Consider the following 19,447-nt stretch of genomic DNA (forward strand, 5'->3'; position numbering starts at 1 on the left):
TTCAAATTACCCAGTCGGGCTTCACCGAGAATAAAATAAAGGTTGGAATAAGTTTGATACTCGACCGGGCTTTACCGGGTAGAAAGAAAATGAGTTCAAATTACCCGGTCGAGCTTCACCGGGAACAAAATAAATGTTGGAATGAAGGAACTCTTAACGAAGAGCATTCATGAGTGCGTTCGGATCTTTTCGATTTCATTGTGACCGAAATAAAACACATACATTCTAACATATAGTTATGCAAATTCACACTAATTAAAAGCATGCTTTGTACACTAAAATATAAGGGAAAGAGTTCTTATACCAGTTGAAGATCCTCTTCAAGCTTTGAACTCAGACGCAACAGAAGAACCTCCACCCGCACTTTATCGCCCAATAAACAAGTCGACTGCAGCAGCACGATTGTCTACACGAACGGCAACAACACGAAGTCACGAACGAGTGAATAACAATGGGGACGACACTACCAAATGAAGCCCTTGGTATTCTCGAAGTGAGAATCCAAAAAGTGGTATTTGGTGAGTTTGGTAGAGGTTGGAGAAAGAGCAAATCGTGTAGATGATAAGCAAGTGGAGAGAAAATGAGCTATCATAGCTCTGTGCTTATCGTTTAGAAGAAGCTACACGATCGTGTAGGTTTTACTAAGCGATCGTTTAGTAAATGGTAGATAATCGTTTAGAAAACGCGGCACATTATGCGATCGTTTAAGAAAGCTAGCGTACGATCATTTAGGCATTGGTGTGTGATCGTTTAGGTGATGAACGACTATTGTATAGGCTCTCAAGCTATGCGATCGTTACGTTTTCACACCGATTGCCAATTTTTTCGAACTTTTGTAAAATGAAACAAATTTTCATTTTATCATCGGTTACCATAACCGAATATGGCTGCTCCCACTAACGCACGACCGAGAGAAGTTTTAGGCCAATTATCATATAATTAACCAATTTAATAATTAATGAATATAATCATATTATATTCTTACCATATAGTTTGATATCACATACCTACTATAGTAATTTCTCCTCCACATGATATAAATCATATTTATATCTAAATTCTTTCAAAATAATGTATCTCATACATTTAGTCAATTATATCATATATAATCAACTAGTTCAATTATATCATATATAATCAAACTCCCTCTTGTTAATTTGAACATTTCAAACTGACCCAAACATTGATTCTCGACTTTATCCAAGCTACCCAGGGGTCCTAATGAACCTGTGGCTCGAAGCTCCAATGGTCCGTGAATAGCTGACTAAACTCTTTAGCCACGAGATCCACCATCCGTTAACTACCAGACATTTCATTAAAGACCAACAACTGAACTCTTCTTACCACAGATATATTTCTGTGTCCATCAGATATAACCAATCATAAGTACGATGACCCTTCACAGATTCTCGTAAGTACAGCTGGATCAATTTATCGTTTTGCCCATGTAGTTACATCTCACTCCTTAAGTACCACAGATTCCTCTAATGAACAATATAACATAGTCCAACTATGTGTGAACACCTCTCGGGCCAAGAGAAAGTGTTGGCACCACATCATTCAAGCTCTAGAATCAGCCCTTAAGGGAGTTATCTATTTACTTACCCCTATTTCGGGGAAGAAGTGAATTTCATCTTGTGTAGCTGAGTTCCCAACTCCCAAATTAGACGAATCCCCAAAATGGTAGGTTTGAATCGGCGACCTGGCCACTCGCACCCATACAAATTAAAAGACCACCCTCAATGGTAGGAGTTCCCAACTCACTTAGGATTGAGGTCATGTTACCTATGGTCATCCTAGTAAAGTGAAATCTCTGTCATGAACGATGTTATATAACGAGACGTTAACACTTCGTGGTCAGGTCTTATACAAACTCTTTGTATAAAATGCCCCCGCTCACATGTCCTCTACACAAATGATCAGGATCAGACCATCTGTGATAAGTCACAACACCAGGATAAGGTTTCCCTTCTATATCCATATATTACAGACCATTTTGGTTATCACTCAAGACATGATCCATTTGTATGTCACCACATACATGCTTAAGTTACATACAGATAACTAGGGATTTTATGTTTATTGATTTGTGGTAAAGTAAATAAAACATGCAACTGAGCAAAAAAACAAGATGTGAAGTAAATATCATATATTATACAACACAAGCGTTCATACAAACTGTTTACAAACTACAGGATACGAGACTTTAGGGCATCAATCCCAACAGAAATAAGTTTGATTCCCGGTCGGGCTTTATCGAGTATTCACCGGGTATGGAATAAAATGATCGACTCTTCACTAGGTGACCCGGTCGGGCTTCACCGGGTCTTTCTCGGGTCCAGGCCCGGTAGAGTTAACCCTAGCCTGACCAGGCGCACAAAAAGGAATGATTCTATTTTTGACCCGGTGTTCTACCCGGCTGGGTGGATGACCGAGCCAAAAAACAGAATAATTCCTTTTTTGTTTTTAGTTTTTTTTTGCTTTTTGTTTTTGTTTTTGTTTTTTTGTTTTTTTGTTTTTTTTTTGCTTTTTCTTTAACTACATTATATTTATACATTTTTTATATAAATTGTAGGAAAATGCCTCATGTTTGGATTTGTTTCAGTGGAGTTTGAAATGAAAGGGAAAAGGATTACGATGGAAGAGTTGTGGGGGTTTGACATTGAGTTCGGCATGACCTATAATGAATTCCTGACCGAAGTTTATAGGATAAGTTGTATAATGTCAGATGAGTATAATCTTGTTATAAGATGTATACTTCAATTGTGGTCCAAAACCCCTGCATTTATAATTCAGAATGATGAAGTTCTACACACATTCCTTACATGAGAAGAGGTCTCAATAATACCTCTTTACGTATCCACATTTCTAAAGTGTTCAACAAATCAAGGATTTCATCCAAAAAATTCATATATCCTGCGAACTGAAGAAATCCCTTCAACATCTAGGCCAGTACATTGGAAGATGGAGTCAGATAGTCCATTTTCCCCCACATATTTTAACCCATCACTTACTTCGTCGCCTAGTAATTTGGCGACTCATAACTTAGGGGATGATGTAGATAAAGGTCAATATTTCAATGATTGGTCTTGGAGGGAGAAGGATGATGGAGAGGAACCCAAGATTAATACCCACCATACACCTCATGTAGAAGAACGAACAATCAAAAACTACGGAGGCTCGTCACATGAAACGGGTCGTGACTTGTCACATCCATCTAGTAACACAATCACCATGCCAGGTCAGTCTTATTCTTTTGAAGATATGCAAGTTGGTGACATATTTATATCTAAGAAGGATTTAAAGATGCGGTTATCTATGTTAGGAATTAGAGGTAACTTTCAGTTTAGGGTTAAGAAGTCGACTACAACATTATACAAAGTTATATGCTTAATTGAAGAATGAAAATGGAGACTTCAAGCCATTAAATTGAAAATTTGTGAAATATTTAAGATCTCTAAGTATGACAATATTCACACATGTAGAAATGAAATATTGACTAACAATCATAGACAAGCTTTTAGTTGGGTTCTCGGACATTTAATTTCGTCGAAGTTTGAAGATGTTGTTGTTCATATAGACCGAAGGACATTGTGAAGGATATAAAACAAGAGTATGGTGTGAGTTTAAGTTATGACAAGGCATGGAGGGCAAGGGAAGAAGCGTTAGTGCTTGTTTGGGGGCCACCAGAAGAATCGTACAAGTTACTAAATTTGGTGAAACCTTACAAATTGAAAATCCTGATTCAACATTTAAATATGATATGCAAGAAGATAAATATTTCAAGCACGTCTGTATGGATCTTGGTGCTTCTAACTGCATTTGCCCAGTTTTAATTGTAGATGGAACACATTTAAGGGGAAAGTACAGTGATAAACTCTTGCTTGCGACTGGGGTCAATGGAAACAATCAAATATACCCAGTCGCGTTGGGTATATCTGGTGGAGAAACTGATGGATCTTGAGTGTGGTTCTTTAAGCAATTAAGATGTGCAATTGGGCAAGTTAATGATTTGGTTATCATATCAGATAGACGCCCTAGCCTAAAAAAGGCAATTATCATGGTCTTCCCAGAAGCATTTCATGGTATCTGCATCCATCACTTGAAAGATAATTTATTAGTTAATTTTAAGAATAAAGATATTTTCGATATTTTCGACAAAGCAGTCAAGGCAAGTCGTGAGTTTGTGTTCAACTACCATTGGAGTCAATTTGCAGGGTATCCAGGCGCATGCAAATACTTAGAAGATATTGGTCTTGAGCGGTGGACTAAGGTGTACCAATGTAATAGAAGGTACAATCAAATGACAACAAACCTCGCCGAGTGCATAAATGGAGAGTTAAAACTTGCACGACACTTACCAATCACGTTATTTCTAGACCATATTAGAGGTTGGTTATAGGATTTGTATTACAGATATCGAACGGATGCATCAAACAATATGTCAAGACTGTCGGACTATGCGATGGCAATAATTCGTGACGTGGCAAACAAAGCAAGCAGAGACCGGGCCAAAATCCTATAGCGATGGGTGAAACTCCCCGCCCGGCTGTACCCTTCCCAGTTCCGATCGGGCGTCCAGTCCCCCCTCCTAAACTCGATCGGGCGGCCCCTACCTCTACCCAGTCCCAGTCGAGTCTACCCGTTCCCCTCCCCTTTTCGCCCAGTCCCACCCCTTCCCTGTCATACCCTTCACAGTCCCCTTTTCTGGTTTTTGGCTTGGCCCCATACTCGACCGGGCTCAGGACCAGGCCAAATACCAATCTTCCCCAATCTTCCCCGCACGGTCACGTAACTGGCCGGACACCCCTACCCTTACCCGGTTTTGCCCCCTTCCCCCTCGTCCTTTTCTCTCTTTCCCGCCCATACCCGGTCGAAATATACATGGGTCCGACCGATCTAACACCGGACACCAATCTTCCCCAAATCTTCCCCGCCCGGTCACATACCCGGTCACCCTCGTTTGAAGCCGACCGGGTAAGATTGATTTCCAGAAACTTATTTTTAGGCCCGAAATTGTTCAGAAAACACCGAACATGATGTTTTTAGAAAAAAAAAATTAACATTCAACATAGATTTAAAACAATCATTTTATAGCATCTAAGATAAACTAACATTAAGCAAAAAAAATGAAAATCCATATCTGATTAGATGAAAAATCCTAAATAATCTTCAATGAAAAGACAAATAGCAAGGGAAATCAAGATAAATAAAGTGAGATTGAAGAAATGGCAGGAGGAAATGGAGGGGAAAATGGCAAGAGAAATCGTGAGAGTGAGGTTTGGAGGGTTTGGAGTGACTTTTGAAATGTGAAAGGAATTTTACTTGGTTTTCAAAATTGTGGGTCAAAAGATAATATTTTAAAAAAGGGTCTAAATTTCAAAATTAAAACTAAAAAAGAAAACTATTTTTTGTCAATTTTCCATAAAATTGGAAGGTTAATTGCATCGTAGGAATCTAAACTTGATTGGGTTGGTCCAAAATGTGACAAAATACAACCAAACCCAACTCATACAAACGCCGCCATCGCCAGTGCAGCAGCAGATTTCCATTCAACGAACACATCGGCTGTTGAGTGAGACGTAGAGACTCCGACTGTAGAGAGGGAAGAGCGAGTGATCGGTGGCAATAACTATGGCGTCGAATTATGATTTTCGAGAGGAAGAGTTTCAGGCATGCTGTGGAAGCTCCAAATTCGCCAAAGAAATGGTTTCCGCTTCCCCTTTTTCCTCCTTGGAACAAGCTGTAGCTGCAGCTAGACACATCTGGTTCAACCAGGTCTCCATTCTTTTCTTTTACCTTCTTTAATCTCTTTCTACCATTGTTTGTGATCAATCGAGACTGAAAATTTCATGCTTATTTGTTTGTTTTCTAAAGGTCGATGTGAATGGTTGGCTGGAAGCTTTCTCTGCTCATCCACGGATTGGTGGTCAAGTCTCCAAATCATCCAGTCAGACGAGTGCTCAGTTAAGATCCTTTAAATGCTAGATTATTACTTCTCTATCTTTCTTGACGAAATCGAATTGACTGGATCAGTTTTATGGAATCAGTCCTTACAGTTATTTGAATTTTGAACAGAACTAGGAATAAGATAGTATTCTATTAGGATGCAATTGAATGCTGGAACGTAAAGCTTGATTTCAGGTTGCAAGGACTGTGAGAGAGATCTATCATTGGTTTTAATTTTAACTGATGCCAAATACTGAATTGTTTGGAAATGGGGCTGTATGATTTTGAAGCTTCCTTTCTTCTTCCCCTGTTTGTTGCTTTCTAGTTTTGTGGTTGTGAAGATGCTATTTCACTGCACAATTGTGATGTTGTGATGGTTCTTAATCCACTCTGAGAAAAGGGAGATTAGATTACATAGATGTCAGAAAATAAATTATTTCTAGTCGAAACAGGGAGATGTAAGGGTCTTAGTTAAGGATATTAGTATGATATCAGTAAGAGCATAAGGGTAATCAGTTAGGGAGTATACTTGGTTTATCTTGTAGTTCTTCATCCTTTATCTTTCAATATATCTTAGATCTTGGTTCCTGTTGGGCGGTATCGTAATGGGAGACGTTCATTTCTTTTCTTCATTATAGGCTTTCATTATGCGTACATTTTTCCATTGCTTGTATAACTTCATATGCTATTGTACACGTGAAGTGACTTTTTAGTGAAATTCTTCATAGATGGAGTAAGGGAGAACAGTCAACTGCAATGGCAACCGCCACTGGTTCTAGCTTACAGGTTATAACATGCTATCCTCTTGCTTAGAAATATGAAAAGTATTTGGAGTCTGTTTTAATATCATCAAGTTGACCACTTTTTTGAAAGAGGTGTTTGGGTTTGAGTTATTCATGATTAAATCAGTGATTTCTAGTGTACTTTTGCGTAATACTTGCTGGCCATTGCAGGAGCTAGCAGAATGGAATAGCCAGTATCAGCAGAAGTTTGGGTTTGTTTTTCTGATTTGTGCATCTGGAAGGAGCACTAGCGAGATACTTGCAGAATTGAAGGTAGATCCTTCACTGTAGTTAATGATAATGGTCTCTTGTATTATAGGCTTTGATTAATAATCATTTTGTTTTCGGTTTTTCTATTTTTGAAATTTGTGATTAACCCTCATAATTTATTGACAAGTTTTTCACTTTTCTTAGAAACAAATGAATTCTAAACCAAATTTCAAAAACAAAATAAAAAATTTCAACTACTTTTTTCTTTTAGTTTTCAAATTTTGGTTTGGTTTTTAAAAGCACGTTTAAAATGTAAGTAATTAAGTGAAACAGACTATAGGTGGAAGCATTGTTTGTAAGCTTAGTTTTCAAAAAACAAAATGATTGTCAAATAGGACCTTAGATATTCATTCTTTTAAACCTTTTTCAAGATGAATAATGTCAAATCATACGATGGACTAATTTTCTAAAACATATAGTGATCCCAGGAGCACCTGTTTTTATTAGGAAACTTTAAGCAAAATACGGATAACGTGAATCAGACAAAGGATTTCCATAATCTGTGTTTTGCTTCATCTTCTTACTTTCAACACTGAGTCACTGAGTTCAATTAAATGGAATAACCTTTCATCTTTATTGAAAACCTGTTTATTTGTCTTGAAACCTAGCTCAATGATGAGAAGCCATTGGCATTACTGTCGTGAATTGCAATAATATCAGCTACTTTTCCTTGTATTTTGTTCATATTTTCTGGCCAGAGGTGCAATTCTTAGGATATGCTTGTCCGCCATCCTTAGAAATCAACGGAGAAATTGGGTTGCTTAGTTGGAAGTTTGAATTGTGTTACAATTGTATAAAACTCTAATCGATCCCTCTTCATTCAGTTGAAAATGTTTTCATCGTCTGAAGTATGAGCAATTGTGCCTGCTGCAGAAAAGGTATTCAAATCGACCCATAGTTGAGTTTGAGATTGCTGCTCAGGAGCAAATGAAAATAACAGAACTGCGTCTTGCAAAGCTTTTCTCAACCAAACAAAATACCTCTTCAACCCGAGAGAGCTATTCTCCTCCGGATTTTGTACGAAAAGTAGAAGGTAATCTTTGTTTATAGATATAACAAAAGAACTTGCAAAGAATACCTTATCTGTTTCATCTGTGTGTTCATAGCTTCATGGAAATCTATTTAAACTTTCAGACGTGCTATTATCTGTTTTCAATGAGCAGTGACATTTACTGTGAAATATAACATCACGGAACCAGCATGTCCAACGTAACAGAAATTTATTTTCTCGCTTAATCTTCCAATTAAGAGTGCATCAATACGAAAAACAAAGAGATGAACAGATTAAAACACTTTCTCAGAGAAAATGAATTCTAAAACTACACACATTCTACATATATTGAACTTTCTTGATGCCTTGCATTTTAAGCAGTAACTATTCATCTTAGTCCTTTTAGGTGTTTGGGTATCCGGTTTGAGAAATAATAAGATTTGTAGATCCTATTATGGTGGTTGAAAGATCTAGTGAGGATGTCTGGGTGGGGCTGCCTCTTACCCTCTTTTGGGCATCCATTAATAGACTCTTTTTTTTTTTTTTTTTTTTTTTTTTTTTTTTTGTAATTATGATCTTGGCATGATTTTTCACTTTTGTTGGATTGGAGCCCTTTTTTAGTTAGTGTATTCCATCTTTCAATGAAAGCTTGGTTTCTTATCCAAACAACAAATTTTAATCCTTTTTAAGTTATTTTCTTTACTGAACCAATTTTAACTGTTAAGCTGGACGGATGAATATGGCATGGTCATTTCCAAAAATAATAGGTTGATTGAATTGATATATTCTGGTCACATTTTCTCATTTGCTCATTCTGAAACTCTAGAAGATCGTGTGCACATTATCGGAGGGCATCTAGGCGCTACTTCTGAAGCTTCAACTGGAAAAACATCTCAAGTTTTAACTCGAACTCGTCCCCCAATTACGACCCACGTGTTAGATGTTGCACGAGGATCTCCAGCTGCAGGTATTGATGTCCGTTTGGAAAGGTGGATTGGTACTCAACCACACCCCTTATTCGGTGAGGGCGATGTTCGTGGCTGGGTACTCGAAGGGTCTTCAGCAACAGATAAAGATGGCAGAAGTGGCCAATTGTTGAGCATGGTTGAAGCTATAAATCCAGGAATATACAGAATAAGTTTTAACACAGGAAAGTATTTTCCCGCCGGGTTCTTTCCATACGTTTCCATCGTGTTCGAAATCAGGGAATCCCAGAAGTTGGAACACTTCCATGTCCCTCTCCTGCTTTCACCATTCTCATTCTCCACATATCGTGGAAGCTAGAAGTTCTCTGTTCATGTAACTGTTTCACTATTTTGGCAAAAGGCGAATAAAGCAATGTCAATTGGTAGCTAAACGACGATGTTGACTGTACTGAATGTTGTATAACATGATTAAACTCTTGTGCAAATTATCTAATAAATATGAAGACATCGTCAAAACGAGGCTTGTACTCGAGCTTAAATCTATTTATATGTATACAATGTATAAAACTGAATAGCAGTGTCAGTTTATGATTAAAAAAGATGGTCCTTGAACGCAAGAATGTGAATTTTGTTGGTAAATTTTCATGACCAAACAAACAATTTGGAGACTTCAATAGGAAGGCTTCCTAAGCTCAATTTCAAACTGATTCAGGGTTCTCACTCAATTACCTCTTTCCTATATATAAAATTAACCATTTAAAATAGATATAATTTTTTTCCTTTTTTAAGAAAAAAAGAGAGATGGATTAATTTAAAAGATGACGAGATAAAAAGAAATTAAATTTACATAAAATAGTAAGTGGCTTTTGGAATCCAACAACAAGGCTTAGGCTATTGGATATTGATTAATTGTGAAATATAAAGCCAATTAATTTAACTTTTAATCTATTTTTCATTTTTTTAAAAAAATTAATCCCAATAAAAACACATCTTAAACTTTTCACTTAAGAGTCGGACAAATGAAATTACCAAGATCTCAAATTTCAGGTTATTGAAAAAGTGGTCTTGAATTGACCACAATTCTTTCCTTGAATTAATGCTCATTCTACAATTGTCGATTATAACAACCAAGAGAGTGAATGCAAATAAACTATAAATATGGTTATAAACTTAGATTTAACCATTAACATTCTTTCAAAAGCTTTTTGAAGGTTCAATTCAAAGCAACAAGCTTCAATTTCTACCGGTCCAAAACCAAAACGATGCAAGCAGTTAAGGATAAGCTACATGACATAAGCGTCATGCGCAAGGCCAAGGCTGAGGCAAAGGCCGAAGAGAAGGTGAGCTCTCGATAATGTTGAGTTTAGTTGTATTATTACTGAAAACATTTTCAATTCGAATGTCGGAAACAACCATCAAACATTTTGATCTTTCACAACCAATACCAAATTCGTTGAAATAGTTTTTCTCGGTCCTTCCCAGCTCATATCCACTACCAAAATTCAAATAAAATTTTAACTTTTTTCATCTTACATCCAAACTATTGATTTTTTTGAAATCTTTGTCAAAATGAACACCAAGGTTGTACATAATTTTTAAAATCTTCTCCAATTTCATATCGCAAAATTATCTAAGATCAATTTAGGAAATATTAAGTAAGACTTGGGAAAGATGTACGATCCCGATCTTCGTCGATTCCATTATCCCAAAAAATAGATACTTTAGATGTACGAGGAAAAAAGTTGAATTTTCTTTTAATCTCGGAGTTGATGTCGGCTGGGAAGGACTAATAAAAACTATTTCAACAAATTCTTCAAACGAGTGGTAGTTGTAAAAGAAAAGAATTTTTGGAGGTTATTTCTGATAATTTCTCTTCATAATCGAGGCATATATGTCTCGGCCTCGATTGGAGACATCCCAGATTTGAATGATGATTTCTGAGGGGTTTTTTGTTGGAATGGTGAAATGGCAGGCAGAGAAGGAGCTAGCAAAGGCAAGAGTGGAAGTGGCTCATGAGGTAAGATTGGCAAGAGAGGCTGAAGCTGCAATGGATCTTCATGTAGCCAAAGCTGGAATGAAGGCTGAGAAAGAAATGACTAAGTATGCCAATACTCACACCAATACATTTGTGGCTCCCGGCGGCACCGCTGCTCTCGATTGCACCGCCGACATGGCCGCCGCTCCTGGCGTGACTATTGTCAACGCCCCCGGCACCGTCAACATGGCCGGAGCTCCTCCCGTTAATAAGAAGTTACTGTAAAATTCTTGTGTAACGCCATAACAAAAATGATATCTTTCATTTGCAAAGGTACTTTAATTTGTTTTCTACAAGTTCTATTCTACCACATCTTTAGATGTTGTGTAGTATATATATAATTTATATACAATAGAATGTAAGATTCTATTTGGTTTCATTTTCCACATCATACTATTATCATATTTTGTTCACTCCGTTTGTTTACTAATTTTGTTTACCTTCTATAGTTTTCACATTGTTTCAAGAAAAATTTTGTATTCGTAGCCAAATTTTAAAAGACAAAAATTATTTTCTATTTTCTAGATTTTTCAAAAATATCGGTGAAAGTAGATAACAAAATAAAGAAACTTATTTTTACAACGATGAAACTTAGGGTCTGTTTGGATTGACATAAGAAAAAAAATATTTTTCAAAAAGATTATTTTTATTTAAACTGTTTTGATAAAAATGGTTTAAAATAAACTTTAAAAAGTATTATAAAAACTATCTTGATCGGATATCAAACACTTCAATCTTTTTCAAAATGCATCTGAAAAGTCAATCCAAACACACTCTTAGTTGAAAATAGTGTTTACAAACTTAATTTTAATGATTACTAAGTGAGACTTAAAAAACATTAATCGTGTGTATTCAAAATTTTTAACCCATTGAAACAGGTGGAAATGTAACCAAAATTCTACATTGTCTAGATAAGTAGAAGATGATGGTTTTATAAATGGAAAAAACTCATGAATTAGATAACAAAATTTCTCGTCAATTAAAACAATTGAAAATAAAGATTTTGAGAACTCAGAGAAAGTTAATGGTAATTTTTCATGAATATTGATATATATATAGAAATGAAGTAGGGATATATAAATCTTAAAAGAAAAAGAAAACCAATATTTGATTGCTTAAGAAAACTATTTTGATTTTTAATGAGTGCTTAATTTTCCTAAAAAAACCCATCTTATTGGTTCTGGCATTGATTTTAACAAAAAATGAGCCAAATCCAACTTGTTTATTACCTAAAAGTTAACAAAAAGAAGAAATAAAAATACACACTAAAAAAGTAACATTTAAAAAAAAAAGAAGAAGAAGAAGAAGAAGATATTTATTTTTTTTATAGAAATGGAAGGGAGTTGATAAAATTTGGCACAACAAAGACTAATTTTAGAATAAAATGCAAGAGAATCCAAAGCAGGCAGGTGAACTAACTCTCAGGAATTCTCACCAAAACGATGTCGTGTTGGAAAAGAAAATTTTTAATAACTTTTAGTTTTCACCTTCTTTATTCTCTTCTGTTATAAATTAAGTACATAATTATCCTTTCTTCTGCATATTATTTTTGTTGTGGATTTTTTTTCTTTTTTTGGTTCAAAATGGGAGAGAAAGTTGAAGGCATCACTGCCATTTACAAAGTAAATCTTCATTGCCATCAATGTTGGAGAGAAATAAAAAAACCTCTTTCTAGAACACAAGGTAATTCAATTGAGCCTTTGGTTTCGTTTTTCGATTTTTGTTTTTTAAATTTATACTTCTTTCTCACTGTTTTTCTGTAGTATGAATAATGTAGAGCTGAAAATTTCACTGTTTTTATCAAATCAACCACGATTTCTAAATGGTTTACGTTTTTAAAACGATAAAATTGTATGGTCAAATTGTAAATTTAAGTGATAGGATAGTTGCATAGTATATGATTGGTTAAATAATTAATTTATTTTTTCATATTTATTATTATTAGGAGTTCAAAATGTTGAAGTTGATATGGAGAAAAATGAAATAAGGGTGAAAGGTTCAAATTTGGATGTGCTAAAAATAGAGAAACAAATAGAGAAGTTGAGCAAGAAAAGAGTTGAGTTGATTTCTCCCAAAGTGAAGCCCAAAGAGAAAGACCCTCCTAAACCCCCTCACAACAAACCCAAACCAACCATTGTGAGTATTATTACTAAACTTAAGTTAATTATTTTTTTATATAATTATGTAATATTCATTTGCACCCTTGTTTCTTATTCGTACACATCTTCTTTTTGTTTTTGAACCTATAGTGAGTTACAAACAGAGTTCGAAAATGTGAAATCTTTAATGATTCCATCATACATGATTGAGTTACGAAAATTTCTGGATAGGTATCCCACATCTAAATTGAATTCTTTCTGGTTAAAGAATCTCTTTCTAGTTGCTTTGAAATAATTAGGAGATTCTCTAGAAGAAATATGAGGTTCTGCTTCTAGTAGCAACATGCTATAGGGTGGCGGTCCCGCTTATGGGGTCAAATCAATACGTTCGAAGAAGAAAGATTGGAATATCAATCTCATCGGGATGGCTACTTCCAAGCCCACCTCTTGGTTGTCATCACTCGATCACTTCCTTTTTCACTAAGTGATTGCTTAGGGACCTTAGCGTACGATCTGGGTTGTTTTCCTCTCGACTTTGGATCCTAGAAGAACCTAGTAGAAAGTAATAAATTTATTTGTTTAATATTCTTTCCGTGATTTGCATCTTTCTTATGTATAATGGTTGAATTTTTAGCCAAATTCTAATAACAAGAACAAGCTTTTAAAAACTACTTTTTTTTTTTAGTTTTTAAATTTTGACTTGGTTTTTTAAACCATTAGTACAAAGTAGATAATAAATGAAGAAATTTGGAGGTAGAAATAGTGTCAATTGGTTTAATTAATTTTTAAAAACAAAAATTAAAAACCAAATTGTTACTAAACCGTACCTAAATTATCAAAAATCAATATTGTTAATTGCTTCAATTGATGTTTTCCAAATGTCCCCAATGAATTGATTACTTATATATACATCTTCACCTTTCTAAGCAACAGTTATATAGGTTAAAATATGCCAATTAATTTGATTCATAAATTTTGAGTTTCATTCTATTTTATTTTAGTGTATATATACTTTCGGTAAATATTAAAGTTAATAATTCAAAGTTAATTTTTATCCATATTGGTTAAATATAATAATAATAACAACAACAATAATAACAATAATTTTTATGCATACAAAAAAAACATTATAGGAATATGTTTTCAATATTTATATAGAAAATGAGACTATTAAAGAAAACAATAAATTAACGCTAATTTTAACCACCAATTAACCTATACTTTTAATAAATCATAAAAATCATTATGTTAATTAAGATATGATGGTTAAAAACTCAAATCAACATGTAAAGCATTTTCTGGTTAATGATTATATATTTGCTTACTTTTATCTGCATTTTCTAGATTAAATAATAATATATTACATTTATTTTACTGAATTTTTGAAAATTTGAACCCCAGACTTGGAGGAAAAAAAAGTATATATCATTTAAAACTAATTTTGTTGAAGAGAATTGAAAATAATAATAATAATAATAATAAAGTAATTGCATGATTTTTTTTTTTCTTTTCACTTGCAGGTCCATCGCACAATAACAGCTAAGGTTCACTTGCACTGCGCCAAATGCGAGCAAGACTTGAAGAACAAGTTGTTAAAGCATAAAGGTTTTGTGACATTAATCCTTTTATTTATTAATTTGGTTTCCTTACCAATTTCCTTCCATTTTCATCGCTATAGTTTATATTTAAAATTTTAGTTCCGATATAATCAATAGTATTAGAATCAAGTACAAAAATTTACTGTTGAATTCGCATTAGGCATATTTAATTATTTATGATTTAAAAAAGTACACCATATAAACTATCTAACCCTAACCACATCACCATTTTATATTATGTAACGTTCTTTCTAATAAAATTGTTCTATCTCTATCTCGTGGACGTAACTAACATTGCACCTGTGTGTTGATTTTCTACTAATTTTATGTTTTTTTTTATATTATTTAATTATTGATTTCTTAACAAATAGTTTCCTATCAAACCATCGAGACTATTTATTAGGTTTGTCAAACTAAGAACTGAATTCTAACTTTTTTTTTTTTTTTTTAATCAGAGGGATTAAATTTATAATATTCATAAAAAATTGAAAAACTAAATACCCCATTATATTGGCAGGAATATATAGTGTGAAAACAGACATGAAAGCTCAAACCCTAACAATGGAAGGAAGCATTGAAGCAGAGAAGTTCAAATCCTATCTAAAGAAGAAGCTGCAGAAACACGCAGACATTACGGCCGATACGAAATTGGCCGATTCTTTGAAGCCAACGCCACCGCCGCCGGAGAAGAAGAAAGAAAGTATTACTGATCAAAAAGAGAAGCCTAAAGAAAAACCTTCATCTGAAACGACTAGTGACAAGAAGACTATTGTTGCAGAGATTCAAACTAAAGACAATAATAATGAAATTAATAATGTTAATAATAAAAATAACGTTCCTTATTTCATTCACTATGTCTATGCTCCTCAATTGTTTAGTGATGAAAATCCAAATGCATGTAAAGTAATGTAAAGTTGATAGTTTGATCTATCACGTTATCTATACATCTATGTTTTCTTGACTATTAAAGGAAAGAAAATATGACATATATATGTATAGCGACCAATATCCAAGTTTAAAATGATTAAAGTCAGTTAACTCAAGCTCAAAATCATTTAAAATCAAATTTGATGATATACAAATGACTTTGAAAAATGTAAATCAAACGTTAAATTGAATTTAAATGATTATTTATATATCTTGGAGTGATTCTAAACGTGATAAATAAATTATTTTAATCTTTTGAAAATCACCTTCAAACAAGTAGTTAAAATTAGGTAAAAATGAATATATAGTCTTGAGTTTTTTCAACTCTAGAAAGTAGTGTCACACACACGTATATGGTCGTAGATGGTCATATATAATATAAAATTGATCGAGTTTATAATCATATAAAATAAATCAAAACAAATATAAATGGTAGGATTAAGATATATAAAATTGGGAGAAAATCAATTTTTTTTATTCCTAAACTTTGCAACTTAAGATTCTTTCACCCTAAATTTTCAATTATTTCATCAATTTAATTATATTCTAAACTTAGATTAATGTGTTATACTTTTTACCCTCTATTCAAATTTCACTAATTCACAAATGAATTATATGGGAAAAAACAATAGAAAAATCTTCATAAGCTTATTAATTTCAATCATATCAAGTTTTGACTTTTTTTAAAAAACAAATTGATTAATACACAAATTAACCATATCAAAATTCAAAATTCACAAATCTTTACAAGAAGGAAAAAAAAAAAAGGGAAAGGAAGAAAGAAAAAAAATCTAGCTCAACGTCATTTTCTCTGATATCCTATCGATTTTGTACTATACACTCAAATTTTCATAAGAACAATCAGAAGAAAAAAATTTGAACACCCCTTTTAAGTTTTAAGGTTAAAATTATTGCATATGCAATTTGATAAGTTGAAAATTTTAGTATAAAAATTATTGTAACTTAACAAGTTTTAGAATACAATTTGATTTTCCCCTAAAATTAAAATAGTTATCATAAATTCTATTTTTATTTTTTTAAAAAAATGCAATATTATATATTGTTCTCCTCAGCTAGGTGAAAAACCAATATAAACAAAAGTTGGAGTCTCGAAATTACATTATTTCGAATACTTCATCTGAAAATTTTGTCGATGTTAACGCATTTATTGAATTTAATGATAATTATCAATGCTGACCCAAATTCAAGTTATATATATTTTAGATATATTCATAATCCAATATCTTCATACAAATTGTCTACTCTTCTAAATAAATCAAAGTTATATATATATATATATATATATATTATTAATTAGTTTCATTATCTTGAGACTTTCATGTTTATCTAAAATTCATTATATTATACAACAATTCCTCAAAGTTTACCTTTCCAGCTAATCTTATTCTTTTTTAATGATATATATATATATATATATATCCAATAATGAGATAAAGTTGAGTTTTTATTTGATAATGATTTTATTTTTATTTTGTCGATGTTTGCTACTTATCACTTCTTTACTCGTCTGTTTCACTTGTTAAAAATAGTTTTGAAATCCCTTTTCATAAAAAAAAAAAAGGAAGAAGAAAATGAAATCATAACAAAAAAATTAGGGGGAAAAGTATCTATCCTTTTAAAAAAATCTTGATAAAAAAGGAGAAATATTTTTCTCACTTATCATGAATTATTTGATTTTATTTTGTTTAAGTTGAGAATATGAATTTAGTTCAACGATAACTTGTATTTATTTTTCTTTGTGTGGTTTAAATGTTAATAGCTCGTATAAAAAAAACTTTAAAAAATGAAGTTAAAGTTATACTGATTCAAATTAATTTATATTAAGTTTTAAATTAAAAGAATACTTAAACTAACGATCTTAAAACCAAAAAGAAAGTGATTATGGTTCAAAATTTTAGCCAGATATGGAATCAAACACACTCTTAGAAATCTTAAAATTTACAAAAGTTACTAACAGAAGGGAAAAAAACAAGAAAAGAAGGAAAAAAAACTAAAAAGTTGGGGTTTTTGAACCAAAGTTTAAAGACAGTAACATTAGCATTAATCCAAACAATTATTATCAATTTCCCTAACCTTTTTCTCCCCAATGTTGATGCTCAATAAGATGCTCTCCCACCGGAGTTCCCTCCACCCCATCCGTCCACCGGTAGCTGATTTTGATTCCCCGCCATGTTCGACGGCAGATTAAACAATGGAAACCCGACCGACGGGTCCGGAAACGGGTTGCTAAGGCTCGCACCACCACCGTTGGACGGTTGTTCCTCCTCGTCCAACGGTAGCCTCTCGTAAGCAACATTGGTAAACGACGACGCAATGACGATCACCGGTCCAGAAGCAATCAAAGACCCAACTACATTCCCTCCGAGAATTTGTCCTTGCCCGCCCGCAAGGAAGATAGTCAAACTCGTAGCTCCTGGTGGAGCCGGTGGCGGCAAGAACGATCCCGATAAAGACAATATCTCAAACCTACAATTAAAAAATTAAATTAAATTAAATTTACCGTCATTCATCTGCTTTCTGAAAGTCCCAAAATAACCAAATTTCAAATTAAAATTAAAAAAACAAAACATAACTCTAATTTTATTAATTAAGTAAAAAAAGCTTTCGAGTTTAGGATTGATTTAATAAAACCTGCCAGGAAGAGTGACAACTGCGCCGGCCGATGCAGGTTGCCGTAAGGTAACGTTGGTGACGGTGCCGGTGCCACTCAAGATGCAGATGCCACGCTGGCGCTTCCGGGCATAAGTGGCGACGGAGTCGAAGACATCGCAACCGGTGTTGACTTCCAAGATGTGGGCCCGAAGAGTATTAGCACTTTCTCTGGTAATAATAACCGGTGGCTTCGGTTTATTTTTAGAACCGGACGGTCTGCCTCTGGACCGCCGGGCGACGATCTCGCCGCCGGAGTTGGGTTGGTGGTCGGAACCGTCGTCTACATCCGTCGGATGCTGCAGGTGTAGATCCACGGAACGGTGCTGAAGTTGATGAACAAAGTGAGAAGCAGAGCCTAAGTCTAAGCCCGCCATGAACAGATTAAAAAAAAAAAAGGAAATTAATAGTAATAACAATAAAAATAAGGGAAAATTCTATGTTTAAAAAAAGAGAGGGAGAGAGAGAAATCTTTAAAATCTACAGAGTGGAATTATAATTAAGCAAATGGAAGGAAGAAAGGGAAAGAAGAAGATGAAGGAGGAGAGAGAGAGAGAGAGAGAGAGAGAGAGAGGATGAAGAAGAAGAGAAGAAGCAAATGCAGCGATTCCCACAAACATAAGAAGTTTTTAATAAAATATAAAAAGAGAGAGACTTTAGGGTTTTTTCTATTATTTTAAACTGACCATGTTTTCTTTATTTTTTTTATGCCTTTCTTTTTTTAAAATTATTACTATATTATATTTTCATTTTTAAATGTATTTTCCTACTCATTAGATTCAATCGAAATTTGTTTTCTTTATTATTTATTATCTTTTCCCTTTTTTTTGTGCATGCATAAAATATAGTTTTTCTACTAATTAACCTTCTTTTCGTCTTTTGGCTTTTAAGTTTTTCCCCCATTTTAATTCTTTTTTTTTTTTTTTTAAGCTAACCCATCTAAATTATCTTCCTTTTTTTTTTTTTTTGACTGATGAAGTTATGTTTTGCTACATCACAAATTTTTTTAATCCATAAAAATTATTCTCTCACTTGTATAGCATTTGAATTCTTAATTAAATTTTAAAAACAATTTTTTTTTTTTTTAAAAATTTTTTTGATAGATTTTAAAATCATATTATTAGAAAGTAGGATAGAAAAAAATTCATGAATGAAAATAGCATTTATTAAGCTTATTTTTTTTAAAAAAAAATATATTTG

At 33.4% G+C, this 19,447-nt stretch overlaps 4 protein-coding genes across 6 annotated transcripts; 3 read left to right on the top strand and 1 right to left on the bottom strand.

The window, feature by feature from the left end:
* The first annotated feature begins 5,234 nt into the window (after positions 1-5,234).
* LOC120070228 (transthyretin-like protein) lies at positions 5,235-9,434 on the top strand. Of its 2 annotated transcripts, none has more exons than XM_039022111.2 (6): positions 5,235-5,778; positions 5,878-5,966; positions 6,678-6,735; positions 6,903-7,004; positions 7,875-8,034; positions 8,822-9,434. In XM_039022111.2, exons 1-6 carry the CDS (start codon positions 5,635-5,637, stop codon positions 9,274-9,276), a joined length of 1,008 nt encoding a protein of 335 aa, XP_038878039.2. In that variant the 5' UTR covers positions 5,235-5,634; the 3' UTR covers positions 9,277-9,434. The 2 variants fall into 2 exon arrangements, with proteins under 2 accessions (XP_038878039.2, XP_038878038.2); XM_039022110.2 differs by having other exon boundaries at positions 5,407-5,778; positions 8,819-9,434.
* Positions 9,435-10,124: 690 nt separating this feature from the next.
* LOC120070240 (uncharacterized) lies at positions 10,125-11,259 on the top strand. Its single transcript, XM_039022126.2, has 2 exons — positions 10,125-10,258; positions 10,891-11,259. The coding sequence occupies exons 1-2, from the start codon at positions 10,181-10,183 to the stop codon at positions 11,176-11,178; spliced, it is 366 nt and encodes a 121-aa protein (XP_038878054.2). The 5' UTR covers positions 10,125-10,180; the 3' UTR covers positions 11,179-11,259.
* Positions 11,260-12,466: 1,207 nt separating this feature from the next.
* Positions 12,467-15,629, top strand: LOC120070238 (Heavy metal transport/detoxification superfamily protein). Its single transcript, XM_039022124.2, has 4 exons — positions 12,467-12,636; positions 12,899-13,089; positions 14,573-14,657; positions 15,168-15,629. The coding sequence occupies exons 1-4, from the start codon at positions 12,537-12,539 to the stop codon at positions 15,560-15,562; spliced, it is 771 nt and encodes a 256-aa protein (XP_038878052.1). The 5' UTR covers positions 12,467-12,536; the 3' UTR covers positions 15,563-15,629.
* On the bottom strand, positions 15,136-18,867 carry LOC120069031 (AT-hook motif nuclear-localized protein 23-like). 2 transcript variants are annotated; one of them, XM_090305787.1, is made up of 3 exons: positions 18,230-18,867; positions 17,672-18,064; positions 15,136-15,308 (listed from the first exon to the last, which is right to left on the bottom strand). In XM_090305787.1, the coding sequence occupies exons 1-2, from the start codon at positions 18,622-18,624 to the stop codon at positions 17,695-17,697; spliced, it is 765 nt and encodes a 254-aa protein (XP_090161913.1). In that variant the 5' UTR covers positions 18,625-18,867; the 3' UTR covers positions 15,136-15,308; positions 17,672-17,694. The 2 variants fall into 2 exon arrangements, with proteins under 2 accessions (XP_090161913.1, XP_038876621.1); XM_039020693.2 differs by lacking the exon at positions 15,136-15,308 and having other exon boundaries at positions 17,491-18,064.
* Between the last annotated feature and the right edge of the window lie 580 nt (positions 18,868-19,447).

Source organism: Benincasa hispida, chromosome 1 (assembly GCF_027475165.1).
Source record: "Benincasa hispida cultivar pf3 chromosome 1, pf3_genome.v1.1, whole genome shotgun sequence".
NCBI classification, from domain to species: Eukaryota; Viridiplantae; Streptophyta; class Magnoliopsida; order Cucurbitales; family Cucurbitaceae; genus Benincasa; species Benincasa hispida.

Bases quoted from the DNA above. Each gene is read 5' to 3' on its own strand.
- LOC120070228 (XM_039022110.2), top strand. From the start codon at position 5,635: ATGGCGTCGAATTATGATTTTCGAGAGGAAGAGTTTCAGGCATGCTGT. The intron at 5,779-5,877 runs GTCTCCATTCTT...TGTTTTCTAAAG, and splicing joins GACACATCTGGTTCAACCAG to GTCGATGTGAATGGTTGGCT. The intron at 8,035-8,818 runs GTAATCTTTGTT...CTGAAACTCTAG, and splicing joins TTTTGTACGAAAAGTAGAAG to AAGATCGTGTGCACATTATC.
- LOC120070240 (XM_039022126.2), top strand. From the start codon at position 10,181: ATGCAAGCAGTTAAGGATAAGCTACATGACATAAGCGTCATGCGCAAG. The intron at 10,259-10,890 runs GTGAGCTCTCGA...GTGAAATGGCAG, and splicing joins AGGCAAAGGCCGAAGAGAAG to GCAGAGAAGGAGCTAGCAAA.
- LOC120070238 (XM_039022124.2), top strand. From the start codon at position 12,537: ATGGGAGAGAAAGTTGAAGGCATCACTGCCATTTACAAAGTAAATCTT. The intron at 12,637-12,898 runs GTAATTCAATTG...TATTATTATTAG, and splicing joins ACCTCTTTCTAGAACACAAG to GAGTTCAAAATGTTGAAGTT. The intron at 13,090-14,572 runs GTGAGTATTATT...TTTCACTTGCAG, and splicing joins ACAAACCCAAACCAACCATT to GTCCATCGCACAATAACAGC.
- LOC120069031 (XM_090305787.1), bottom strand. From the start codon at position 18,624: ATGGCGGGCTTAGACTTAGGCTCTGCTTCTCACTTTGTTCATCAACTT. The intron at 18,065-18,229 runs GTTTTATTAAAT...TTTTAATTGTAG, and splicing joins GTTGTCACTCTTCCTGGCAG to GTTTGAGATATTGTCTTTAT.